We start from the raw sequence: 26,752 nt of genomic DNA, 5'->3' as shown, positions 1-26,752 counted from the left end.
CATTCATACAAGTGAAATGCACAGTGTATCTACATTCCATGTCATTCATACAAGTGAAATGCACAGTGTATCTACATTCCATGTCATTCATACAAGTAAAATGTACAGTGTATCTACATTCCATGTCATTCATACAAGTAAAATGTACAGTGTATCTACATTCCATGTCATTCATACAAGTGAAATGTACAGTGTATCTACATTCCATGTCATTCATACAAGTGAAATGTACAGTGTATCTACATTCCATGTCATTCATACAAGTGAAATGTACAGTGTATCTACATTCCATGTCATTCATACAAGTGAAATGTACAGTGTATCTACATTCCATGTCATTCATACAAGTGAAATGTAGTGTATCTACATTCCATGTCATTCATACAAGTGAAATGTACAGTGTATCTACATTCCATGTCATTCATACAAGTGAAATGTACAGTGTATCTACATTCCATGTCATTCATACAAGTGAAATGTACAGTGTATCTACATTCCATGTCATTCATACAAGAGAAATGTACAGTGTATCTACATTCCATGTCATTCATACAAGAGAAATGTATAGTGTATCTACATTCCATGTCATTCATACAAGTGAAATGCACAGTGTATCTACATTCCATGTCATTCATACAAGTGAAATGCACAGTGTATCTACATTCCATGTCATTCATACAAGTGAAATGTATAGTGTATCTACATTCCATGTCATTCATACAAGTGAAATGTACAGTGTATCTACATTCCATGTCATTCATACAAGTGAAATGTAGTGTATCTACATTCCATGTCATTCATACAAGTAAAATGTACAGTGTATCTACATTCCATGTCATTCATACAAGTAAAATGTACAGTGTATCTACATTCCATGTCATTCATACAAGTGAAATGTAGTGTATCTACATTCCATGTCATTCATACAAGTAAAATGCACAGTGTATCTACATTCCATGTCATTCATACAAGTAAAATGTACAGTGTATCTACATTCCATGTCATTCGTACAAGTGAAATGTACAGTGTATCTACATTCCATGTCATTCATACAAGTAAAATGTACCGTATATCTACATTCCATGTCATTCATACAAGTGAAATGTATAGTGTATCTACATTCCATGTCATTCATACAAGTGAAATGTACAGTGTATCTACATTCCATGTCATTCATACAAGTAAAATGCACAGTATATCTACATTCCATGTCATTCATACAAGTGAAATGTACAGTGTATCTACATTCCATGTCATTCATACAAGCAAATAATTTAGGAAAACTTATGCAAATTGGCAACATTCCATTACATCTAACAATTTGAAACATTTTAAAATCTAAAGAATTTATCACAATGATTTTATTCTGGACAACACCTTCCGACCAGGAAGGCAGGATTTTTGTGTGCATTATTTTTCACAATATACTGATTTAGGCGGGATTCTCCTGACTTCAAGATTGGCAAAAGCCCATTCCCACTTTTTTGATGTATCTTAACATTACAGCAAAATCAAATCAAAGTTTTTCTTGTAGTCATACCAAAACATACTTATGAAGAAAAATGTCTTGCACAAAATCCCTCAAGGGAATTTTTAACATTAATATATGCCTGTGAACTTTAGTGTTTTACTGGGAAATATAATCATAGTTTTATAGAGGTATGCTTGAAATCTGACACACAGAGACCAGCTAATGGGACTGCATGAAGGTAATCTTACAGGGCAAGGACTTTACATTATTCAAACATACAAATGTTTGATGATACATACAGCACAGGTGCAGACGTTACACTTGTCCGATGGGTCAGCAAAAGTCTGTCCCTCACTGTAGTTCTTGCCCCGCACAGTACAGGCCAGTGGACACACCCCACAGCAGTACCCAGGGGGCTTGACAGGGTTGTTACACTCCAGGGTGGGACAGCCCATTGTCATACATGTCACATTGCCACTCTGAAAAAAATGAAGTCTCGGTGTTGGAAGATTTTATATATACAATTCCATGTTTCATAAGTGTATATAATATGTATATAATACGTACTTGGAAGTGTTCTTCAACACAAACTCATTTACAGAAGACAACATATTTCTTTACAAAATCAATAACACCCACCATACATCTACAGATTCGACAGGGGTCCCCTCCAGCAGGTACAAACTTCTGACCATTGGCAAATCGTCTCCGCATAAAGAGACATCCGTCACAGGTCGGGCAGCAGTCCCCTGGGCGGCTCTCTGGGTGTGTACAGGGGCGAGGAGAACACAGGTCCGGCTTCCTCCTGCACTGTACCCGACCATTCTGAAATAACATCACATGTAAAGCTAATAACGACATTTCATGATGTGCAATCATCTTGAACTCACAGTGAAATCAACAAGACTAGAAAATGAGATAACATCAATAGCAAGTGGCACCTATTCAAGTTAAAGTGGAATATTCATGTAAAAGACATATACAAAATCTTTTTCTATTTCTGTTTCTGATGTCTTTTATGTGTCTTAAGATCTTATCTATTTTATTGTTCATTTCCTTGCTTATTAATTACTTTCTATGAATATGTAATCTATGATTTATAAAGTAATTCTGAGTAAGAATTGATAATGAATAATAATGTTCAACTGAGTTATAAGGAAAGGGAAGTAATTAGAAGTTTCCTTAGACAGTTTTGTGTGTTTGAGAGTATAGTGTGTAATTGTGAATTTATGTAAGACATATTTCAGAGTCTAACTAGCTGAATATATATTCAGGGTTTGACATGAACTTTTTTGAGCACTAGATCAATCGGGCTACTTCAAATGATTTTTGCTAGACCTGACCTGACCTGACCAACTTTCCAGAAAAAAATCTGATAGATTCTCCATATCTAAACACTTAATTTAAATGACAAATGTCTGAACTAAAATGCATTTAATTGTCTCAAAAAAATCTTTAGCCTCGTCATTCAATTTGATGCTTTTACTTTCAAACATATTTTCAGTTTCTTTAAATACTTACCGGCATGAAAATTCTTTAATCCATTTAGAATAAAATAACCTCAATATTTTTTTTTTTTAAAAATTTCTATTTCATAAGCCCTGCTTTGTTTCTTCCCAATGTTTTGCTTTTTTCTCTTTCTTAGGACATCTTTTGCATTTCTTGAGGACGAGATTTCGTATTTGAATGTAGACATTCCCGCACATGTGTAAACACCGAAAAATTGCTGTTAACGACGTAATTCATTTAATTTGATAAACACTTTCTTATATTCAATTCAAATGAACAACTGTTTTATTTTTTTTAATGAAAATGAATTCAATAATTCTATTTATCCAAAACATAACTTTACACACATTAACATTGTGTAGATGTCATAGAACATCACTTCCAACCGTGACTTATTAGAACTAAAAATAGAGATTATGTCAGCATGCGGTTCAAAATTGCTCACAAACTCTTCACAATTTTTTTTTTTTAAGAATAAAATATCTTATGATTTAAAGTAATGTTTCTTAGATTTGTTTATTTTCTAAACACGACCAGTCGGACTAGTAAATCGACATTTTACCCGACCGGACCTATTGGACAGTAGATTCAGTCAGTTGGACGTGCCCTAGTGTCAAACCCTGACATTGTACACTTTTATGGACTATTTGTGTTTATAAACATGAAATCTACATGCAACAGTACATGGACATGTGTACAAATATACATATACATGTACTGTCAAATGTCAGAGTTACAACACCAGAATTTACAGGCTGGTTGTCCATGGTTGTCAGCTGATGATGTTTAATGAATTCATTTGTACTACAGCTAGATTGTAACTAAGATAACACCTGAAAACTCACCTGACAGGTGCACTGATCACATGGGTTCTGTGGGTGGGTGAAGGACTGTCCCTCAGGGTAGGACCTACCCCGGTACTCACAACCCTGACATATTGGACAGCACCTCCCGGGCACCTTTACGGGTCTATCACAGCGGGGCGGGGCACATTCAATGGGCTTACATTCTACCGCACCTGTACAGAGAACAATACACATATATCAGATTTGAAAAATAATACCATCGTAAACAAGTTATCTTCAAACTGCTACTAAATGTCAGACATATTTGGGGGACTGCACCGTCACATTTGTAACATTACCAGACTACTGAATAACCATGCATGGGCTCTGTTTGCAGACCTTATTCAGATATACAGGTGTATATATAGGTACATGGCAAGACATTTCACACAGACCTTGGTTGCACACACAGCTCTCACATAAACTGGCTGAAATAGTGTCCCCATTCTGATATCTCTGTCCCCCTTGTAAACAACCTACAATAAACATGCAACAAATACATTTATCTGTTCAATATTGAGAAAACAAAGAAAGATTTTCCATAAAATGTGTGTAAATCTGATGGTTCAGTCTGTGTACCTTTACAGCGTGGGCAGCACTCCCCGGGGAGCTGCTCTGTGATCCTGCAGGACAGGGTTGGGCAGGGCCCTGAACTCTGACACCTGACATTACCCTGCTCACAGGTACACTGCTGGCACCTGTCTCCCGGGGCCTGGAACCGACGCCCATCACTGATCACTCGACCGTTAAACAGACAGTCTACAATCATACAAAATCACATGAACATTGAGCAGTCTACAATCTCACAAAATCGCATGAACATTGAACAGTCTACAATCTCACAAAATCACATGAACATTGAACAGTCTACAATCTCACAAAATCACATGAACATTGAACAGTCTACAATCTCACAAAATCACATGAACATTGAACAGTCTACAATCATACAAAATCACATGAACATTGAACAGTCTACAATCTCACAAAATCATTGATCACAAGAACATTAACAGGAAATATTCAATTCATACTGATGTAATAAAAGGATCACTCGAAAGATAAGTTTATCTTCAAAACATGTGACAACTTGTAATAGATTAAATATTAAATGAATTCCCAATGCATAATTACATACTGATCAATCCTAACACTAATTGGTAATATTGTCTTTAGCATGAAAATGTTTTATTCCAAAACTAAAATATCAGCAATGTTGGCAATTTAATCAGAGTGTAATCAATACAACCAGAGTGTAAACAATACAACCAGAGTGTAAACAATACAACCAGAGTGTAATCAATACAACCAGACTGTAATCAATACAACCAGACTGTAATCAATACAACCAGAGTGTAATCAATACAACCAGACTGTAAACAATACAACCAGAGTGTAATCAATACAATCAGAATGTAATCAATGTGGACAATACCATCAAAATGTAATCAATGTGGACAATACAACCAGACTGTAATCTCACAAAATCACATGAACAATACAACCAGAGTGTAATCAATGTGGACAATACAATCAGAATGTAATCAATGTGGACAATACAACCAGACTGTAATCAATACAACCAGACTGTAATCAATGTGGACAATACAATCAGAATGTAATCAATGTGGACAATACAACCAGACTGTAATCAATACAACCAGACTGTAATCAATGTGGACAATACAACCAGTCTGTAATCAATGTGGACAATACAATCAGAATGTAATCAATGTGGACAATACAACCAGAGTGTAATCAATGTGGGCAATACAACCAAAATGTAATCAATACAACCAGAATGTAATCAATATGGACAATACATGAATTATGATAAAACATCAATGTTAGCGATGTATTACCCTTGACTTACCTCTGCACTCTGAGCAACACTTTCCCTGTGGAATGACTCCATGTGTACACCTGTACATGCAGTTTTTGTTGGTTCTACAGGTGACAATTCCCTCAGAGCACTGACACACCTGACAGGGGTCACGAGGAGAGGGCCAGGTGTCTCCATTGTAATACTCCTTCCCTCCATCAACACAACCTGTAAAACATCAAACATTAGGTTGACATGATTTTAACGAGAGGGCCAAGGGCCACATCGCTCACCTCAGTTACCTTGGCCCATATCTGAAGACTTTCCATATCTATTTGCATGTAAAACCTTGGTCCGTATTGTGGCCCCAACTTACCCATGGAGGCCATGATTTTTACAAACTTGAATCTGCACTATGTCAGGAAGCTTTCATGTAAATCTCAGCTCCTCTGGCCCATTGGTTCTGAGAGGATGATTTTTAAAGATTTTTTCTATTTTTTCCCAATTTCCCATATAAAACTTTGATCCCCTATTGTGGCCCCAACCTACCCCCGGGGTCCATGATTTAAACAAACTTGAATCTGCACTGTCAGGAACATTTCATGTAAATCTCACCTCTTCTGGCTCATTGGCTCTTGAGAAGAAGATTTTAAACATTTTCCCTATATATTTCTATGTAAAACTTTGATCCCCTATTGTGGCCCCAATCTACCCCTGGGGGCCATGATTTGAACACTCAAATCTGCACTCTATCAGGAAGCCTTCATATAAATTTCAGATCTTCTGGCTCATTGGTTCTTGAGAAGATTTTTAAAGATTTTCCCTATACATTTCTATGTAAAACTTTGATCCCCTACTGTTGCCTCAACCTACCCCCGGGGGCCATGATCTGAACAAACTTGAATCTGCATTATATCAGGAAGCTTTCATGTAAATCTCAGCTCTTCTGGCTCATTGGTTCTTGAGAAGATTTTTAAATGACCTCACCCTATTTTTGCATTTTTGTGATTAACTCCCCTTTGAACAAACTTGAAAGCCCTTTACCCAAGGATACTTTTGGCCAAGTTTGATCATAATTGGCCCTGTGGTTCTTGAGAAGATGAAAATGTGAAAAGTTTACAATGATGCCGACAGACAACGGACAGACTTTGATCAGAAAAGCTCACTTGAGCCTTTGGCTCTTTAAAGTCTATTTGATAGTACTGGTATGTGTGGGTACGATCTAACTGCTGCTGTTGTTTAACCCCCGGTGTTTATTCAACATTTCACATGTGTATTTTTCATCTGTTGCTGCCATGATTAAACAAAGGCTTTTAATTCTAATTTGATTTTGAATATTTAATCACAAATAACAAATTATATCAATTCTGATCTGTGCTGTTTTAAATTATCGGCGACGCCACATTTGATCGATTATCAGGTATAGAGGGAACACTATGCTTGGATTTGTAATAACAAAACACACACAATATTATCACTGGAATTTACTGTATGACATTTTTCATTTTCAAATGCAAAATAGAAGACATTTTCAATAAAAATTTATTTATCCTGTGAATATTTTGATCTAAAAAAAATATACACCACCATTTTATCAATTTTTGGATACACACAATATATAGGACTAAAGTTTTATCAGGATTATCTTTTTAAATGTTGGGGGTGCGCACTATACATGTGTGCACACTGTACATAATATCTTATGGTTTAACAAAGAACTTTACATATGAAAAGAAAACCTTAGTTTTTGATACCACTCACTTGGACAGACATATTCACAGCACCCTTTGCCCTTTCTGATGGGGTTCCTGCAGGGGAAATCAACATTGGGGCACATGATTGGGATACAGCGCACAATTGAGTTGGTGCAGGAGCAGTTAAGACAGGGATCATAGCTGGCAACAAATGATTCCATGTGTCTGTAAATCTTCATGTCATATTCACAGTCTGAAAATAAAACAAAGGCACTGTCATTCATCCAGTTTATTTTCTTCTTAATCTACTGCAAATACTCCACACTCCAATCTTAAGAATTTTCAAGCTCTAATGAGAGAAATTTTAGGAATGATGAAGAGATTTTCAAAGTATATTCCAGCAAATATCATACCGAGATATCAGGAGCAGATCTCTTCCTTTAGAAGAAACTTTCTAGAGATCACTTTTACAGAGAGTTTACAACCCTTCACACTTTTATCATAAAAGCTCTCTCAGCAGCATGAAAGATCACAATTACCACTTGTGCATGTGGGGCAACATTCTCCTGGACGAGTGATGGGGTTCGGGCAACGAACATCTGGACAAGCAGTCTTACTGCACTGCACGTCACCATGGCGACAGCTACATCGGGTGCAGGCATCTAGGTCAAACTGACTTCCATCTTCATAATTCCTGCCATTGTAGTAGCATGCTGGAAAATAGGTTAACATGGACATTCTATGTTTTGAACAAGATTAAATATTCTAAAGGTACAAATGTACTAAAAACAAGATTTTTATTGTTTCCAAACTAACTCTATTAATGTATATCTACAATGAAGTTGTGTTACAACTTATGCAATGTAAAGTATTTGATTTCATCCAAGATGAAAGGAACAGCTTGAAATTTAAGTAGATTCTTTTTTTGACTGATTTAACTCTCACACATATGAAGTCTGCCTCAGCTGTATAATGTAAGCATTGTGCATGCCTTTTATATATACAGGAATATAAGGAGCTTTTTAGACTAAATTCTTTGTGCTAGATCATTTGTGAAATACTAAACGGTAGTTAGATACACGTATACACAGATTCAAGAAATGGTGGGAAAATAACACAGTATGCTACAAAGTCAGTCACATGACCAGCACTCTGATCCTTTCAGAGAGTGTCACATTTTGAAAAGTATTGTTTTTATTCATTTCTCTACAACCATAGTTTTTTTTACTGCATATTCAATAAGGGCTTTTGTTCTATTTTATTTATAGAATATTGTAGCATTGACATCTCTATCAAAATTTCACATAAAAAATTGTACATCTTCTAATATTATATTTCAGATAAGCATGCAAATGTTTAACTGGCCTTACAGACACATGTGGGGCAGCACTCTCCGGGCGGAGTGTAGGGGTACCTGCAGTCTGGTGGGCTACACTGAATCTTTGAACACAGCACTTTACCATTCTATGTGAAGAAATCAAAAGTCAAAGCTTACACTTTAAGTGGTGAAATCTCAACATGAATACTAAATCTACACACTTCAATTTCCATCTTAAATCAAAATTACTTGCCTTGAAGAAATCAAAAGTCAAAGCTTACACTTTAAGTGGTGAAATCTCAACATGAATACTAAATCTACACACTTCAATTTCCATCTTAAATCAAAATTACTTGCCTTATTTTTATCCCTACTTCCATGTAATTTGCACATACTTCCATGTAATTTGCACATACATCAACACACTTCTGTATTTGTCCTCATATAAACAAACTTACAGACTAACTCACAAACTTAGACACACTAACTCACAAACTTACACACTAACTAACAAACTAAGACCCTCCAACTCACAAATTTACAGACACATTAACTCACAAATTTACAGACACATTAACTCACAAACTTACACACTAACTCACAAACTTACACACTAACAAACTTACAGACACATTAACTCACAAACTTACACACTAACTCACAAACTTACACACTAACTCACAAACTTACACACTAACTCACAAACTTACAGACACATTAACTCACAAACTTACACACTAACTCACAAACAAACTTACAGATGTACTAACTCACAAATAAACTTACAGACACACTAACTCACAAACAAACTTACAGACACACTAACTCACAAACTTACAGACACACTAACTCACAAACTTACAGACACACTAACTTACAGATGTACTAACTCACAAATAAACTTACAGACACACTAACTTACAAACTTACAGACACACTAACTCACAAACTTACAGACACACTAACTCACAAACTTACAGATGTACTAACTCACAAACTTACAGACACACTAACTCACAAACAAACTTACAATACATCTACACTCCTGACAGGGTCCCTGTTTCCACATTGAGGCATTGGCATAATTCCCGCAGTCCATACAGGTGGGGCAGCAGTCCCCAGGGAGAGTCAAACTGCTCTTACACTTCCTAAGGCTTGGACATGGGCGGGGTTGACAGGTGACATCACCACGGTTACAGATACACACATTGCAGGGGGAGGATTCAGGAGTGAATGAGACACCCGGTTCGTAAATCCTGCCATTGTACTGACAACCACCTGTCATAGTAGCAACAATGATGTCCATTTTCAATTTTAAAAAAACAACAACCAGATTTTACACTGGATACATGTTTTTCACAAATTTTCACAATTTATGGAAGGAATTGTAAATAATTGTATGAATACACATCAGATATTAAATGTTTAAATGGTCAAAATTAATGAATTGAAAGACAGTATTCATGAGGTCAACATGTTATAAATCCTGAGCTTCCTCATTTCTTCATGAATTACCTTCACAGGAAGCACAGCACTGCCCTGGGATTTGGACAGGGTTTCTACACGTAACAGCTGGACAGAGAGTTGTAGAACACCGTACCATACCCTCCTACAGTAATGACAGAGAAAGAACAAAGCCTTAAAAAACATCATCCAGTTCTATTTTCATTTTCAATAGGCTTTGTTATTTGATTGTGTATATATGTACTCCTTTCACTCATAACATTTTTAAACTGAAAGTTGCCAGAAATTGATATGTCTTGCTAAGATACCTGGCAGCTGCAAACTTCACACTCCGACTTCCTCCAAGTGGCGCCCTCTGGTTCCTCTCTATCATCCGCTGTCACACATCCTGAAAGTCACAAAGAGATAGTAACATTAGTCACATTTCTTGTGTTAGTCTCTGGAGGGCTTCTCAAAGAAAATATTCTTAAATCCCACCTGAGCAGACGACAGGTGCCCCTGTAAATCCGTTGTACCACTCTATAGAACAATCTCCACAGCTGTTGATCCGACACACAGCATCAGGGATCCCTACAGTATCCAAAATATATCATGATGTAGTTCAGTATGGAGACACTAAATCTGAGTACACATGCACTGGTAGTAAATGTATCCTCACCTGGACATTTTCTCTGTTTACATAGATCTGGTCTACAGGAGACCGGGAACTGTCCAAATGGACAACCACTGTAGTAATTTGTTACAAAGCACAACCTGTCAGTAACAGAAAGCAAAGAATGACATTATTCCTCTGAATCAGTTTTGTTTTTTGTTTGGTTTTCAGCCAAAGAATATATAAAATAAATCCATAAAGTTCATATGGGTAAATTCAGTTTCACCTTTGTAATAAAATTGAATCTAGTTTTCCAGTTACCTTTGATCGGGTGGGACAGGTAGCCAAACACCATTTTCTGTGACACTGGATGATCGAGGAATGTATGTTGGGTCATAGCTATGGTCAACTCTTGCCTGCTTTTCCAACTTGTTGATCAATTTCACTTGACCACCACGATTTAGCCAGTTTACTGTGTACATCCATGAAGGCATAAAGGTAACGTGTGGACAGAGACGATATATATCGAGCACTGGACGCTTTTCTAACTTCTCAAGCTCTAGTTCCACCCAGCGTTTGATGACCATATACACAGGGCCTAGGTAGAAATTGTTACAGAAATATCGATCCAAGCCTCGGGAGTCAAATCCAAACACATCATAACCAACTCTATCATATCCATATTTGTTAAATCCATAGACATTGTATCCGAACTTGTTTATAGCTGTTTTATCTGCATCACGATTCCAGGTTCCATTTCTGTTAAATCCATATGGAGTGAGTCCATTAATGTCAAATCCATATCTGTCGTAACCCCAACGATCGTACCCCTTACTGTCAAATCCATCCAGATTGTACATATCTATGAAGAATCCATACCGATCGAATCCAGTTACATCAAATCCCTGCCTGCTGAACCCCCCTCTGTCATATCCATGGACATTGAACACCCCTCTCAAATCCTTAATTCCTTTCCTATCCAATCCGTCGATATTAAATCCATCTTTGTCATAGCCCTCCCTATCCAGTCCGTGCCTGTCAAAACCCTCAGCATCGTAGCCATACCTAGGCAGGGTTATGTTACAAAGAGTGGTGAAAGTCAAGGACACATAATCCACACACATCTGAGTGGATGAATACATCACATCGTCTGGGGAGAGTTTAAATGGTGCCATGGGTGTGTATCTCAATTTGACTGGATAGCTTGCAGTCCAATCAGGATGTTTCTTCTGCCATAAGGTCCACAGTTTGTCAATATAAGCCACAGTAGACAGAAAAACTGGGTCATATGGACTCAGATCAGAATGCATGTGACCTCCAACATAGCTCTGTACTGCAGCAAGCATAATTTCCATTCGTAGTCTGAAGTTAGTGTAGGACGGATCATTTACAGCTAGCTGGACGTTTACAGCGTCGGGGTAGGTCACAGTGTTGTTGAACTGTCTTCTCAGACAAGGCACCCAGTAGGGAGGGTGGTAGTCCTTGAAGTTATGATAAGGAACACAACCACTCTGTCCCTTCCCATTTCCCCCGAACACCACCATGGACCAAATGACCGACTTGTGAGGTTCTCCAGCATCAACTGTCCAATCATAGTAAGGAATGGTGATGTCACAGTTAATATTCTGCAGATGTTGCTCCACATATTTGAGGAAGGCTCGGTGCCAGGGCAGAAACTGGTCCGATCCCACAGCCTGTGGTTTGTGTTTCTGGTACATCTCAGCAAACTGGTACCACAGCGATGGTTCATGTCCTGTGCTGGTAGCCAGTCTTTTGATTCCTGCAATGGAATATATGTCTCCTTATTTGTTTAATTTGATACACTAACAACAAGCATATACCTGAATAACCCCACCTGCCTCAAAGCTCATCCTAAGTCATCTTACTCAGTGTCTCCTACTTTTGAATAGTTAATGAGCAAAGAATGACAGCAACTGAACCGACTTCTTTAAATAGGTGATAGCATTTTTTAGGACCTGGTATATGTGTACTCATGAATAGGCAGACAAATTTGGGATCTATTTACATGTCACACAATATAGCTGACCAAAAGACCTACATTCCAACAACCAGAAACCACTGAAGTTGTCATGAAACTGAAAGTTGTGACAAAGAAATGTGTGACAAGTGAAAGGTAAAACAGTGGAGTCCTTCTTTTCCAGTGGTAGAATGAATCTTACACATTTACAGATGAACAGACAGATAGTGAGGAACTCCTTGGTTTCACTGATAAGAGACTAATAAAGACTAATTTACAGTACATAAAACACATTACCTAATTGGTACAATTCCAGCTCCTCCTTCGTCATGTCTCGGATTTCCTTCCTGCGGAAGTTATTCCTCATACACAGACACTCGATGGTGCCCCGGATGGTACAGGTGCATGTCTGACAGCCGAGACGGAACTCCTCGCCAAAGCGGTACGTATTGTTCCTATAGGTACAGCCACACCTCTCCCCACAGTCTGTCTCCGAGCACTGCTTCCCCTGCTGGAACTGAACAACCTCTACGTCGGAGTTCCGTTCCAGATTTTGACACTGGATGAGAGACATTGGTCGACACTTGTACTTGAATCCAGTGGACATACCATAGTAATCAAGGCCACGTCTGTTGTAACCGTGGCAATTCATACCTGCCCTGAAAAATCAAAAAGAGGAATGTATGATTTTGGGACTGTATACAGGGATATTATTGTTCTGTTTTATTTTCGCTCATACATATTGGAAAATAATTTGGACATGATTAAGATTTATATAGTTGTTTCTTGCTATTCAAAAGTAATATCATATTTATATCCAGTTTAAAATCTATCCATTTAAGACAAAGTCCAAAAATAAACTGGAGTAAAATCCTTGTATACTGCATCCATTACAAAGATATTGTTATGTGGTAGAATCTAAGTTTGTGAATATGTCTGTATTTCGTTTGTTTTAGAATTTTTCATTTGCAGACGTGCCTACCCAATGATTGTTAGCTGTAGTTTTCTAAGTAAGATTTTACTTTATTGCAGAAGATTTTCTACTTTCAATGCACAAAATTTAAAACGTAAATAAAAGATTTTTTATGCAGTACAAATCTTTTAATTTATCTTTACGTTAATTTTATTTGGTTGAAACATTATAAATGGTAAAACTACTGAAAACATGCAATTAAAATATCAGGCTTGAAATTAGGAATTTTTCATGTTACCTGAGGAATGGCTATATGTTGACCATTGAATTCAGTTTAGTTTTTTTTTTCTCTTTTTTTCTCTCTTTTTTTTTTTTTTGTACTGAAAAAAATTTTGATTTCCTGGTCTGTACTTCCAATCTGAAACATAGGCCCTTTGGTCTTTTTTTGTAGTGGAAAAAACTCGCACACAGTGGATACTGCTATGAAGTATGCACAAACTATCACACACAATTTTTGGCATGGATTTGACCTTCTTTTGCAGGTCCCCCCTCTCTCTCTTCACCGTGTTCTCACTCTCCAGACATTTTTGTACCTCAATTGTGTATTTACTCATTGTAATACCAATGTTTGAAATTTCTATTACGATTTTACTATTGTTCAAGCATCTCTACTGGTCAAATGATTTTATTGATAATTTTAGAACTTAAATATTGGTAGACGAAGAAGGTAAAATACTGTAAAAAGTACAGGCAAATCAGGAGAGTAGACAGGCCTGATATTGAGACCCTGAAATTTATTTATTACAAAAATGGTGACATTATGAAAAGTTTAATGACCATTGGAATGGTTGGAACCAAATTTTCTTATGACTCTCTCTCTCTCTCTCTCTCATAAATAAGCACTTCTGTACATACCACATATTTCAACCCATGCTAAGTGCTCAGGGCTGTAGCAGTGAGAGTTCTTTATAGTGCTAATGCATGTCATAACATAGGGCCTCCGTTTTAAGGTCCTTTCCTAAAGATTGGCGAGCACCCGTGACTCATTTCAAAATGCTGAGTATTTTGTAAAGGAGTAATTACAACTGTTTGACTCAGCCATGGCACGAGTGCAATTCAAACTCACACAATCTTCTGGTCACAAAATAAACACATTAACCTCTGAGCTACTGCGATCAATGATATAGGACTAAGAAAATTGGACCACAGCAAAAAATTTCACATAACAGTAGTGGTCATCAGAGTTCACATATATCAAGGAAAAAGGAGATAATTCTTCTAGAACTAAATCTGGAAACATCTGACAATACATACTTACATTGGAATATCGTGAAGTGATTTTATTGACCTATATTAATACTAAAACTTTACCTGTTGAACCCCTCCACGTTGTACCCCTCCTTGTTATATTCCAGTATCCCATCGTATTCCCCCGTGTTGTTGTAACCCTGGACATTGAACCCCTCTCTATCGTACCCCTCAACATTGTATCCCTGCCTGTCGTATCCATCCTTGTCATAACCGAAAGCATCATACCCTGTAAAAGATACACAAATAATGTTTTTGATTTTGTAACAGACAGATGGATGGACGGACAAAAAGTACAAATACAATGTCTTCCCCTGAAAGAGGGGAGACATAAATATGAAGGTTTGTGAAATGTTAAATCAAGTACAATAACCACAAAATCGCATCTGTGTTTGAATCAAATAGTTAACCCATTGGCCACAATCAGTAGGAATGTTGTGTACGTCACAGGACCACATGCGGAGTTCTGACGCGGAGTTCTGACGCGGAGTTCTGATGCGGAGTTCTGACGCGGAGTTCGGACGCACTGTGTTAACTTACCCTCCCAGTCGTATCCCTTGCTGTTAAATCTCGCCCAGCCGTAAGGTGTGGTGTTGTTCTGGTTCCTTGTCAGCCCTCTACGACTGTTCCCCGCCACATCAAAACCATACCTAAAACAAACACCCAGGACAGGAGGCAATTACACACGATGTCATCTTTAATGTATTCACACACATTTCAATAGGGTTCAATAGTATTGAAAATACCAATCTAATAGTCTATACATATAAATAATTTGGCAATCATACAACCAGTCTCATCTACATTTTGTATCTCATTTCTTGTACAACTTGTCACTCTGAATGCTTTTTTTTTTGGATGAAAACAAATGTGAATGTCTCTATCTCCACTCACATGTTGTTACTACAATGACAATGATTTAATTGTCACAAACTGATTTACAACTCCTGCACACTTACTTATCCCATATTTATCACCTATCTGTACACTTCATGATCTACCTATCTGTATATTCCATCATCTACCTATCTACACTTCATGATCTACCTATCTGTATATTCCATCATCTACCTATCTACACTTCATGATCTACCTATCTGTATATTCCATTATCTACCTATCTACACTTCATGATCTACCTATCTGTATATTCCATCATCTACCTATCTACACTTCATGATCTACCTATCTGTACAATCCATTATCTACCTATCTGTACACTTCATTATCTACCTATCTGTATATTCCATTATCTACCTATCTGTACACTTCTTTATCTACCTATCTACACTTCATTATCTACCTATCTGTACACTTCATTATCTACCTATCTGTATATTCCATTATCTACCTATCTGTACATTTCTTTATCTACCTATCTGTACACTTCATGATCTACCTATCTGCACACTTCATGATCTACCTATCTGTACACTTCATTATCTACCTATCTGTACACTTCTTTATCTATCTACCTATCTGTACACTTCTTTATCTACCTATCTGTACAATTCTTTATCTACCTATCTACACTTCATTATCTACCTATCTGTACACTTCATGATCTACCTATCTGTACACTTCATTATTCACCTATCTGTACACTTCATTATCTACCTATCTACACTTCATGATCTACCTATCTGTACACTTCTTTATCTACCTATCTGTACACTTCATTATCTACCTATCTGTACACTTCATGATCTACCTATCTGTACACTTCATTATCTACCTATCTGTACACTTCATTATCTACCTATCTACACTTCATGATCTACCTATCTGTACACTTCTTTATCTACCTATCTGTACACTTCATTATCTACCTATCTACACCTCATTATCTACCTATCTGTACACTTCATTATCTACCTATCTGTACACTTCATGATCTACCTATCTGTACACTTCATTATCTATCTACCTATCTGTGGACTTATCTTCTACTACCTAATTATGTACCTGTCATATTTATCCAGGTTGTAGCCCACCAATCTATTTCTGAACAGCGGTTTTCTGTGACAGCATGCCCCGATCACACACTGGGACTGACACTCCTCCTCTGTCAGGAAGTGATTCGAATTTCCTCCGCAACCCGAATAAATAAATGACTCGCAATTCTGGGTCTGGTGATTGTAGTACCATCTGGTCTGCCGGTCATTACAGTTACCTATAAGATGATATAGAGTGAGCAGTCATTTCATAATATACAAAGTAGATCAAGCACTTCTTGCTTTTTTCATTTACAGTGCTCTTAATATGAAAAGATTGGTAACATACAAGCACATAATGAAATGGACCCCAAGTTTCAAAACACTATTCCTTTTAGGCCAATTCAACTTAATTAGTAGATTATCATCCAAGGTCAGCAAAAAGTATGGGGTGGGTGGGAGGATTTTATTTTTTTATTTTTATTTTCTGAGAAAAATATTAAAGACAAACGAGTTTTTTCCTAACAGATCCGCATCATTTAATGGCAGATGGATATCAATCTATGCTATTTTCATACACTAATTCCAGGTTAAGCTTTAATTTAAGGATATAACAAAAATATACTTCTTCAAGATTTACGTCTGTAAGAACGCGAGAAATTAAGAAAACCATATAAATCTACTTTCTTCACGTGACTTTTCACGTTGCTATACCAGAAATGTAAACAAGAAGTGTAAATACCGGAGTCGGACATGAAAATATTACGGAAATTGCAAGTTTCGAAAATAAAAAAAATTCGGGGCAGGCCAATTTTTGAGGGGCGGGTGGGGATCTATCAATTAAGTTGAAATGGCCTTATGAAATGCAATGAGACATGGTTATTCACTCCCTAAATTAATCTTTCCAAATTCAGTTTTATCACACAAAATCATAACAATTTCTGTTGAAGTACTATTTAAGTTTTTCTGCTACTGACAGTCCTTTTGAAACTTACCTGTACTGAGGGGGAGACTGCACACCTCCACAGTTGTGTACTGACACAGGTGTCCATCAAATCCTGGGGGGCACCTGCAGGTCACCAACTGGGGCTCTGTGGGCCAGATACTCTTCTGACATGTCCCTCCATTCATACATGGGTTTGGATCACAGAAATCTACAACACACATGAAGAGGCACAGAGAATTTCTTATCATGAGCACTATTCATGTGCAAAAAACACTCCTTTTTGTGGCACTGCATGATTTGATCATTGATTACAAAGTAAAGATTAATCAATTTAAATTCTGCAGTATACACTACCCTGATTCTCCTAATTTGATGAATGTCATAAACATCTTTTCTTAAGTTTATACTTTCAAAGTCATTTTCTAAATACAGTATGAACAGCAATACATGCACCACTTTATTTTGATGGGATCAAAATTTCATAAAATCAACAAATATTCATTAGGGGCTTGATTTCGTAGTTGAAAAGACATCATTCATTCCTCCTGTTTGTAGAAGACTGGAATTGTGGATAATGGTCTGGACAATCAAAACACCAAAAAATAAGAGTTTCTCAGTAAAGGGACTCGTTCACGATTTTTGATAAAAATATTTTTTCATTTTTGATGGTAAACATAAAAATATAACTCATTTGATATTGACAGCCAAACTTCTGACCTTCTGAATGCAAGAATAAAAGCAATATTTTAGTCTTAAATATGTGTTATGTAAACAAAGACTCAAGTTTTTTTATGTATACAAACAAACAAGTGAAATAGTGATTTTGTAATATAAAACATCTTAATTTTGCATAGTCACAAATTTTAACATTTAGATGACACATGTTCACCAAAAATGCTTGAAATGTGAAAGATATGATAAACTTAAATCGATATCCATTTCTTTTGAAAATTTCGTAAACAATAACATACCACAATCTTTGTTTACAAAACAAATAATAATCTCTCTAAAATGAGCTTCTGTGATAATGTATAACCTTAGTTTTTATGTGAACTCTTTGAAACACATTAGACAGAAGATTTTGATGATTAAAAGTGATAAAGAAAATTTTGGGGAAAATCGTGAATCAGTTTCAGAATCTGTATGTGACGTTACATATTGTAAGACTTCGTTTACGTACCTCGGTCCTCTAAACAGTCGACTTCCTGGTTATTGTAGTACCACGTAGATTTACATTCAGAGCAGAAATCTACATGGCAGATGGCCTCAGGGTACGAGGGACAAACGTCTGTAAGACACGGATTCTCGGTACAGCTGGTGATGGATGTCTCGCACGTACAGGGTGTGAGGTAGGGCATGGTCTCGAAACAGAAGCGGGAGGATGGGACACTGAGGGAGGTCTCTGGTACAATACTGGGGACCAGTCCTATGAAGGATATACATGTATGAAGAAGAAATATCCAATGATTTGAAAATACATATTTATGTATTATCTAATTCATCCAAGAGTACTTCCACAGGTACAAACTGTGCAGGAAACAGATTGTGACCATAGATATTACAATTCTTAAAAAGAAAAGTAAACTTTTACCACGATCAACAGATGCAAAAGTGCAATGCTAATGAAATTCATTAAACATTGAGGACGAAAGTCTTTATACAATATTATTCTACCTGAGACATCCTTGAAGTTTGGTGCCCAAAACTGTGCGCTCCAGGAGAGGGGGACAGGGTCTAGGGCGGGGCAGAGTCGGTACACAGACATCAGGTACCCTTTATCCTGCTGGGTTAGCAGCTCCCAGATCTTCAGCGAGTGGAGGACATCAAAAGGACCATTAAACAGGAAGTTACAGTCGTCTTTGTCATAACCCACAGGGCTAAATCCATACCTATCAAAGCCATACTTGGTCAGACCTGAAAATACAATTATCATATAATTACTCATGGTCTAACATTCAATTTTCAGACTTTGAAACAAAGGCTTGTAAAACAGTGTCCAATGCACTGACAAAATCATGATGGCCAGCAGGTGGATATGGATCTGAACTGCATTCTGCAATCTCTTTAGGTGAATAGTAATGTAAAATAACGTTTGTGTTACATGCATTAAGGATGTACGGGACTGACGATTTTGAAATTACCGCGCAACTCCGAATGACGTAAATAAATCCTATGTCGTTCGCATCTCCTATTTGATTCTGAATGTATGTTAGATAATATCTACAATGCAATTAATTCTATAGATATATTTTACATAAACTATGACAAAAATATTATTATATTCGAAATAAAAACAAATCGCGTAAATTTTACGACTTTAATTACTTTTCGGCAATGTAAACATAGTGAGACTTTTGAAACATTGAAATGCGGGGGAAACGCGGATTTCAGTCAGCTAAAGCGATCCAGCGTTACATCAAGGTTTTTTGACCCACAGAAGATGATGGAAAGCTGCCTCACCAAGACACCAGACGCTGGATCATCTATATTTGCAATCGCAGACGCAAGACATGTGTTCAGGTTTGTCAATCACTGTTAACAGGTTAATAAATTAATGCCGAGTACACACGTACGTCAAATAAGAAGAAAACAAAATTGTTCAAGTGCAAATCTTCCCAAAAATTCCATGAAAATCGATGCTTGAAAACAATATTGAAATAGGGTATGAATTCACCGGCGCTTATTAAATTGTCAATGTCAGCTGATTGTTCATAGACTTTGAAGATCTAGATCAACCTAAATTATTTAGCCAAACATACAAAGTGTATGATACAAGCATCTGCATCTGAGTATGAATATGTTAAAGTATTTGTCAAGTTTTAATATACATCTCTATAAATTTAAATATCTGTTGGAGGAGGGGTCATATAAAGCTAGGATATACACAATAGATCAGTGGTGGATCTTTGCTTTTACATAAATTGATGAGTAAGATTTTTTCTTCCTTTAATAGTTGATGTTTGCAGTACAGAAAACAGAGACAGGACACTTTAAAAATCTACCACCACATACAAATTATACAAACCCAGTGACATGCTTTGATTTATTTTCACTTTGTGCAAAATATACAGCATAATGCCATAAATGGGTCAACTTTTATTTATTTTACTATATAATTGATTTTGAAATCATTTTCATCCACTTATTAAGATTCAATTCATAGTAACCTTTACACCATTAACAGCACAAATATCTCCAGTATCTTGTTTCAGTGTCTTATTTTTTCCCCGGAACATTGCAGCCATACACATATTATATGATTGTGTTCCACTCTTACAAAGGAATATAAGGAAATGGAATGATAAATATCATTAATCATGCATGTTTTCTGCATCTAATGTTGCTAAAAGTTTTTGAAATCATGAATAGAATTTATGTCCAGATCAAATGTTTTTTGATAAATGTTTTAGATTTCATAAAAATGAGTTTAGAATTATGATTTAAACAAAGGTTATTTTTCAATGAGTTATAGGCCTAGCGTAAGATGTGAAAGTTGACTCATTCATGACAGTATGCTGCAATTCTATGCCAGCATGAATGTGTTGAACAACAAAAAGAATATGAATTGTCACTCAGCTTCCTTAGGCCCCAATATTAACACTTCATGTAAATAGCCAAGGTTCATTGATGTATCAGTATTGTTTTTCAGTTCAGTAATTCAAATACCCCCCTCCCCTCCCCCCGAGTAACAAAAAAAGTAATTTTATTACAAAGGAATAGTAATACACTAATTGATAGCTGACTACAATAAAATCGTAAGGTAACCATGGCCTTTTTCGATCATGCAGGGAGATGGATGCTAGGTATTTTCTGCCAATTAAGTTTAAATTCAGCCCAACAATTTCAACACTATGACACTACTATTGTACATGTACAACACTAAATATTTTTTTTAACAAGACGCTTCATTAAAGAAATTTATTTAACATTATTAGTTTTCTATTCACCTAATGTATTATCTAGTTTCTTCGGGCCAAAGTGTCCACTATTAAATGTCAGCTAGACCATGTAGACAGATTCAATGATGAAATCTAGTTGTATTCACCTTTTTTGTGTTACACATACCATGTGAGAGTAAAATATAATTGTTCTATATCTATTTCATGTAAACAATATTTGGGAATTGTCAAGCTAGCTGGATAATTTTGCTGCAAGGCATTTGATATCATGATATATTGTGCTTGTTTTTAAAATATATATGCAAATTAAAGATTGCCCTTGTCCTATAATGAAAAAATGACAAGCATGGTATTATGATAAAATGTACGTTTTTGTTATATGCATAATTTTGCAAGGAACTCTAGTTTTTTTTAAATGCATACATACCTACATGTATATACTGCCCACCATGAATAAGTATACACTCACCAAAATAAGTTACTTGTGCATAAAAAAGAAACATGGGTTACATCATAGATACAGATATTTTGATGCAAATACATAACTCTTGCAAATAAATATCTAATGGTAGGCTTTTAACTTTTCATATCTTCTGGTCTTTTTATTAAAATACTTGATTTTCTGAATTCTCTAAATAAGAGATATTATGTAAAATTTAAATTGAAACTATTTCGAACTATTTACTAATACATATTATTTTGTATTTGATGTGAATATAGTAACTTTTATAAGACCCTTTGATTTTTCAACTGTAATAAATCAATATCACAATTTAACAGACTATATCAAAATATTGAAAGTCCATTATTGTTTCACATATATTGAATTTGTACCCTTAACTAATTATTTTATTGAGCTTAATTGAAAGTTATATTCAGTTAATTAATTTGGCTCTTTTTCATTATATCATATACTATTGGCTATCATTAAGGTACAATGTATCTAGGTTTATATAATTGCACCTGTCAATAAGTTAGTCCTAATACTAAATGCAGTTTGGGCAAGACACACATCAAATATTTGATGCAAGTGTACCTCTAAGTTTTGAGAGGAATTCTTAAATCATTTAACACGTTAAGGGGCGATGGCGAAATCAAAAGTTCAATGTCTGACAAAAAACTAAATTCACATCAAAATTGGTACCGTATACGTTTTACATAGTTTTCACGAAATCACACCCCACTCCCCTTAAATCTAAATATTATGAATGTTGAAACTAATCGATTAACAAGTAAAAACATGCGAGTATAAATAATACTGTTATACTTTTAATTCTGTTTATTCACAAATTAAAGTGTACATTTAAAATATTTAATGTTCATTACCGGTAAAATGTAATATATTATTATGTGGTTTTTAACAGCCACTTGTCTTTTTTCCACTAAAGTGAAATCGATGTTGGATGACAAAAACTTATTTGAGTTTTTACTCCCCCTGAGGCCCCCTAACTATTTGAATTTAAATTTTTTTCCTGACATTGGTCTTTTGATTTCGCCCCTAAACATGATGGACACTCAACAACCATGGATCAAATTCTGTATGTTGACTCTGCCATTGACCCAATAACCAGAAAACTTACTACAAAATTTATACTTAGTAATAAGTTTTTATACAGGACCCTGCATACAAAATAACCTCTAAAGTAATAATCTTGAATACTTATGATATTCATTGTAAAATTTAATATTGTTTATTTATTCTATTAATATATATCATAGGGGCACATACTTCATTACGATTTTATGTCTTATTTTAAGTTATACATACACAACTACATGTATACAATTTATTGATTCTTTTAATAGATACCTAAAATTGTTCAAATACATGTTGTCAATATTTGAACAATGCACCCACAGGAAAGAAACATGGAAGAGTGTGGGATGCAAACACAAAACTAAACAATAGTAATTTGTCTGCATGTGCATGTACGCGCACATACGTGCATTGCAATTTTGGTACAAAAAAATTTAAAATCAGAATTCACAAGGAATCAACATGAAACCTTGTTAGGATGATAGTATATCATTTGTATATACGCAAAATGATAGTCGTGTTGTCTGCACGCGCGTGCATGCACATGCATCACATTTTTCGTACACGAATTTTGTAATCAGTGTAACTTTTTTGTTGCTCATTCAAATGGTTTGATATTCATATTATAGGTAGATATTGAGATCCTTAACTGATCTGCATTGTCAAAATTACCAATCTGCACGCGCATGCACGTGCGCTTCTTTTTGATTGGATAATACATGTACTAAAACATCTGTAACTCTCTTATTAATGAAGCAAATGAGTTGATATTCACTTCATAGGTAGATGATATGTGTATCTATATATTGGTGTAACAAAAAATGCCAACGCAAACGTGCATGCACATGCATTATATTTCAAAAGTTAATTTTTTGAAGGACGTTAATGTTTTTGTTTTTCAACAAATTCTTTTGATTTTGAGGTTTTAGGTGTGTCTTGGTACTCCTTACAAATTGGTGTGGTTAAAATTACCGGTCAGCACGTGCACGCACGTGTGCTGATTTCTGATTGGATGATTTTAAAATCACTATAACTTTCTTGTATTTGATGCAAACATTAAGAAATTCTTTCTGTGGGTATATGATAGAAAGGCCTGTACTAGAATGACATCAACAAAAGTACGGAATCATACTCGTGTGTGCGTGTATGCAAGTGCATTGCTTTCTTTTATTTCTTTGCACTGAAATGACCATAGTAAATCATAGTAAACGTACTACATGTAATTAAAGGCTAAAATAAAATGATTTTTGCTATAGGTTTACAATGACTTTACTTTTTAACTGGTTTGGGGAACATATGTAATGGTCCCACTTACAATTAGAACTACCGGGTAGTTACAAATGGAATTTTGATTTTACTTTAGATTGCAGAATTTTTATCTTTGATATGATTTTATAAAGAAATGCAACTCATTTTTAGCTCAAGTGAGCATTTCTGATCACCCATTGTCTATCGTCTGACTGTCTGTAAACTTTTCACATTTTCGACTTCTTCTCCAGAACCACTTGGCCAATTTCAAACAAACTTGGCAAAAAGCATCCTTGGGTCGAGGCAAGTTAAGTCTGATAAAATGAAGGGTAACACCCTGCTCCAAGGGGAGATAATAGCGAAATAGTAGATATATATTGACATATTTATAAAAAATTCTCCACAAAAATCCTGTGGGGATCTGTGTTGGAATAGATCCTCAGTACCCACTTGCTTGTCGCAAGAGGCGACTAAATGGGGCGGTCCTTCGGATGAGACTGCAAAAACCGAGGTCCCGTGTCACAGCAGATGTGGCACAAGATAGATCCCTCCCTGCTCAATGGCCCTAAGCACCGAGCATAGGCCTAAATTTTGCAGCCCTTCACCGGCATGGGTGACATCTCCATGAGTGAAATATTCTCGAGAGGGACGTAAAACAATATTCAATCAATCAATCTCCAGTACAATACTTCCAGAACAAGCAGGCCAATTTCATGCAATGAAGGGCCATGCTACCTTAAAAGGTATAAAAGAGATAATTACAAAAATAGGGAGGGGTCAATTAAAAATCTTCTCAAGAACTGCTGGGCAAGGAAAGTTCAAATGTTCATGGCAGCTTCCTGACACAGTGCAGATTAAAGTTTGTTGAAACCATGGCTCCTGGGGGGTAGGATGGGGCTACAATAGGGGATCAAAGTTTTATATCTGAATATATAGGGAACAAATCTTTAAAAAGCTCCTTCATAAAGCAATAATTATATATAAATATTTATTATATTTAATATATATATTTATTTAATAGTAAATATATATAATGCTATCCATTTCACGTAATTTTTGGAATTTTTTAATTATTCTGATGTCAACTTTACACGTATATTTTTCACAGGTTTTGAATATAATGTCTCCAGTATGGATATGTTTGACGATTGTTACCATGGAAACGAACTCACAGACCAACATGTATGTCAAAACAGGTGGGTTTTTTTGGTAAATTAAATATAGTGGTACCCATTTCAATCAATTTTAGAATTTTTAAATTAGTCATACCCTTCCGTTTTTGGTGGGTTTTTTTTACAGGTTTTGAACATGATGTCTCCAGCAAGGATATGTATGATGATGGTTACCATGGGAACGAACTCACAGACCTATGTCAAAAATGTCATTTTCTGATAGAATAGACATAATGCTATCCATTTCACTTAATTTTAGAATTTTTTAATTATTCTGATGTCAGCCATACACTTCCGGGTTCTCTACAGGTTTCAAATATGATGTCTCCAGCAAGGATATGTTTGATGATGGTTACCATGGTAACGATCTCACAGACCTATGTCAAAAATGTCTTTTTCTGATAGAATAGACATAATGCTATCCATTTCATTCAATTTTAGAATTTTTTAATTATTTTGATGTCAGCCATACACTTCTGGGTTCTCTACAGGTTTTAAATATGATGTATCCAGCAAGGATATGTTTGATGATGGTTACCATGGGAACGATCTCACAGACCTATGTCAAAAATGTCATTTTCTGATAGAATAGACATAATGCTATCCATTTCACTCAATTTTAGATTTTTTTAATTATTCTCATGTCAGTCATACCTTTCCTTTTTTTGTTTACAGATTTTGAACATGATGTCTCCAGCAAGGATATGTTTGATGACGGTTACCATGGAAACGAACTCACGGACCTATGTCAAAAATGTCTTTTTCTGATAAAATAAATATAATGCTATCCATTTCATTCAATTTTAGAATTTTTTAATTATTCTGATGTCAGCCATACACTTCCAGGTTCTCTACAGGTTCTAGATATGATGTCTCCAGCAAGGATATGTTTGATGATGGTTACCATGGTAACGAACTCAAAGACCTATTTAGAAATGAATTTTTCTGTTAAATTAAAACTAATGCTAATTACTTTAATCACTTTAGGAATTTTTTCACTGCTCTGATGTCAGTTCCATACCCCCTTTTAGACAAATAGCAAATTTCAGTCAATTATAATGTCTCCAGCAAGGGTATCTTTGATGTTCGTTACCATGGAAAC

The 26,752-nt window shown here is 35.8% G+C and overlaps 1 protein-coding gene and 1 long non-coding RNA gene across 4 annotated transcripts in view; one reads left to right on the top strand and one right to left on the bottom strand.

The window, feature by feature from the left end:
- The window catches only part of LOC125676486 (uncharacterized), a 148,853-nt gene that overhangs the window by 91,337 nt on the left and 30,764 nt on the right, over positions 1-26,752 (bottom strand). Inside the window, exons 12-33 of the mRNA XM_056157773.1 lie at positions 19,469-19,708; positions 18,975-19,220; positions 17,844-18,002; positions 16,880-17,087; positions 15,455-15,564; positions 14,978-15,143; positions 12,991-13,352; positions 11,037-12,495; positions 10,782-10,876; positions 10,601-10,693; positions 10,432-10,511; positions 10,175-10,268; positions 9,690-9,937; positions 8,712-8,805; positions 7,881-8,054; positions 7,409-7,594; positions 5,699-5,875; positions 4,405-4,584; positions 4,221-4,301; positions 3,826-3,998; positions 2,111-2,296; positions 1,771-1,950 (exon numbers count right to left, since the gene is read on the bottom strand). Of these exons, the coding sequence (XP_056013748.1) occupies positions 1,771-1,950; positions 2,111-2,296; positions 3,826-3,998; positions 4,221-4,301; positions 4,405-4,584; positions 5,699-5,875; positions 7,409-7,594; positions 7,881-8,054; positions 8,712-8,805; positions 9,690-9,937; positions 10,175-10,268; positions 10,432-10,511; positions 10,601-10,693; positions 10,782-10,876; positions 11,037-12,495; positions 12,991-13,352; positions 14,978-15,143; positions 15,455-15,564; positions 16,880-17,087; positions 17,844-18,002; positions 18,975-19,220; positions 19,469-19,708 (4,991 nt within the window). The remainder of the gene's footprint in view (positions 1-1,770; positions 1,951-2,110; positions 2,297-3,825; positions 3,999-4,220; positions 4,302-4,404; positions 4,585-5,698; positions 5,876-7,408; positions 7,595-7,880; positions 8,055-8,711; positions 8,806-9,689; positions 9,938-10,174; positions 10,269-10,431; positions 10,512-10,600; positions 10,694-10,781; positions 10,877-11,036; positions 12,496-12,990; positions 13,353-14,977; positions 15,144-15,454; positions 15,565-16,879; positions 17,088-17,843; positions 18,003-18,974; positions 19,221-19,468; positions 19,709-26,752) is intronic.
- LOC125653473 (uncharacterized) lies at positions 19,902-26,446 on the top strand. Of its 3 annotated transcripts, none has more exons than XR_008800904.1 (3): positions 19,913-20,314; positions 25,587-25,674; positions 26,326-26,446. It is a non-coding gene; the product is annotated as an uncharacterized LOC125653473 (long non-coding RNA). The 3 variants fall into 3 exon arrangements; XR_008800903.1 differs by having other exon boundaries at positions 19,914-20,314; positions 25,778-26,446; XR_008800902.1 differs by having other exon boundaries at positions 19,902-20,314; positions 25,587-26,446.

The sequence above is a fragment of the Ostrea edulis genome, chromosome 3 (assembly GCF_947568905.1).
Source record: "Ostrea edulis chromosome 3, xbOstEdul1.1, whole genome shotgun sequence".
Lineage (NCBI taxonomy): Eukaryota > Metazoa > Mollusca > Bivalvia > Ostreida > Ostreidae > Ostrea > Ostrea edulis.
This window is presented reverse-complemented; position numbering and strand designations above follow the sequence as displayed.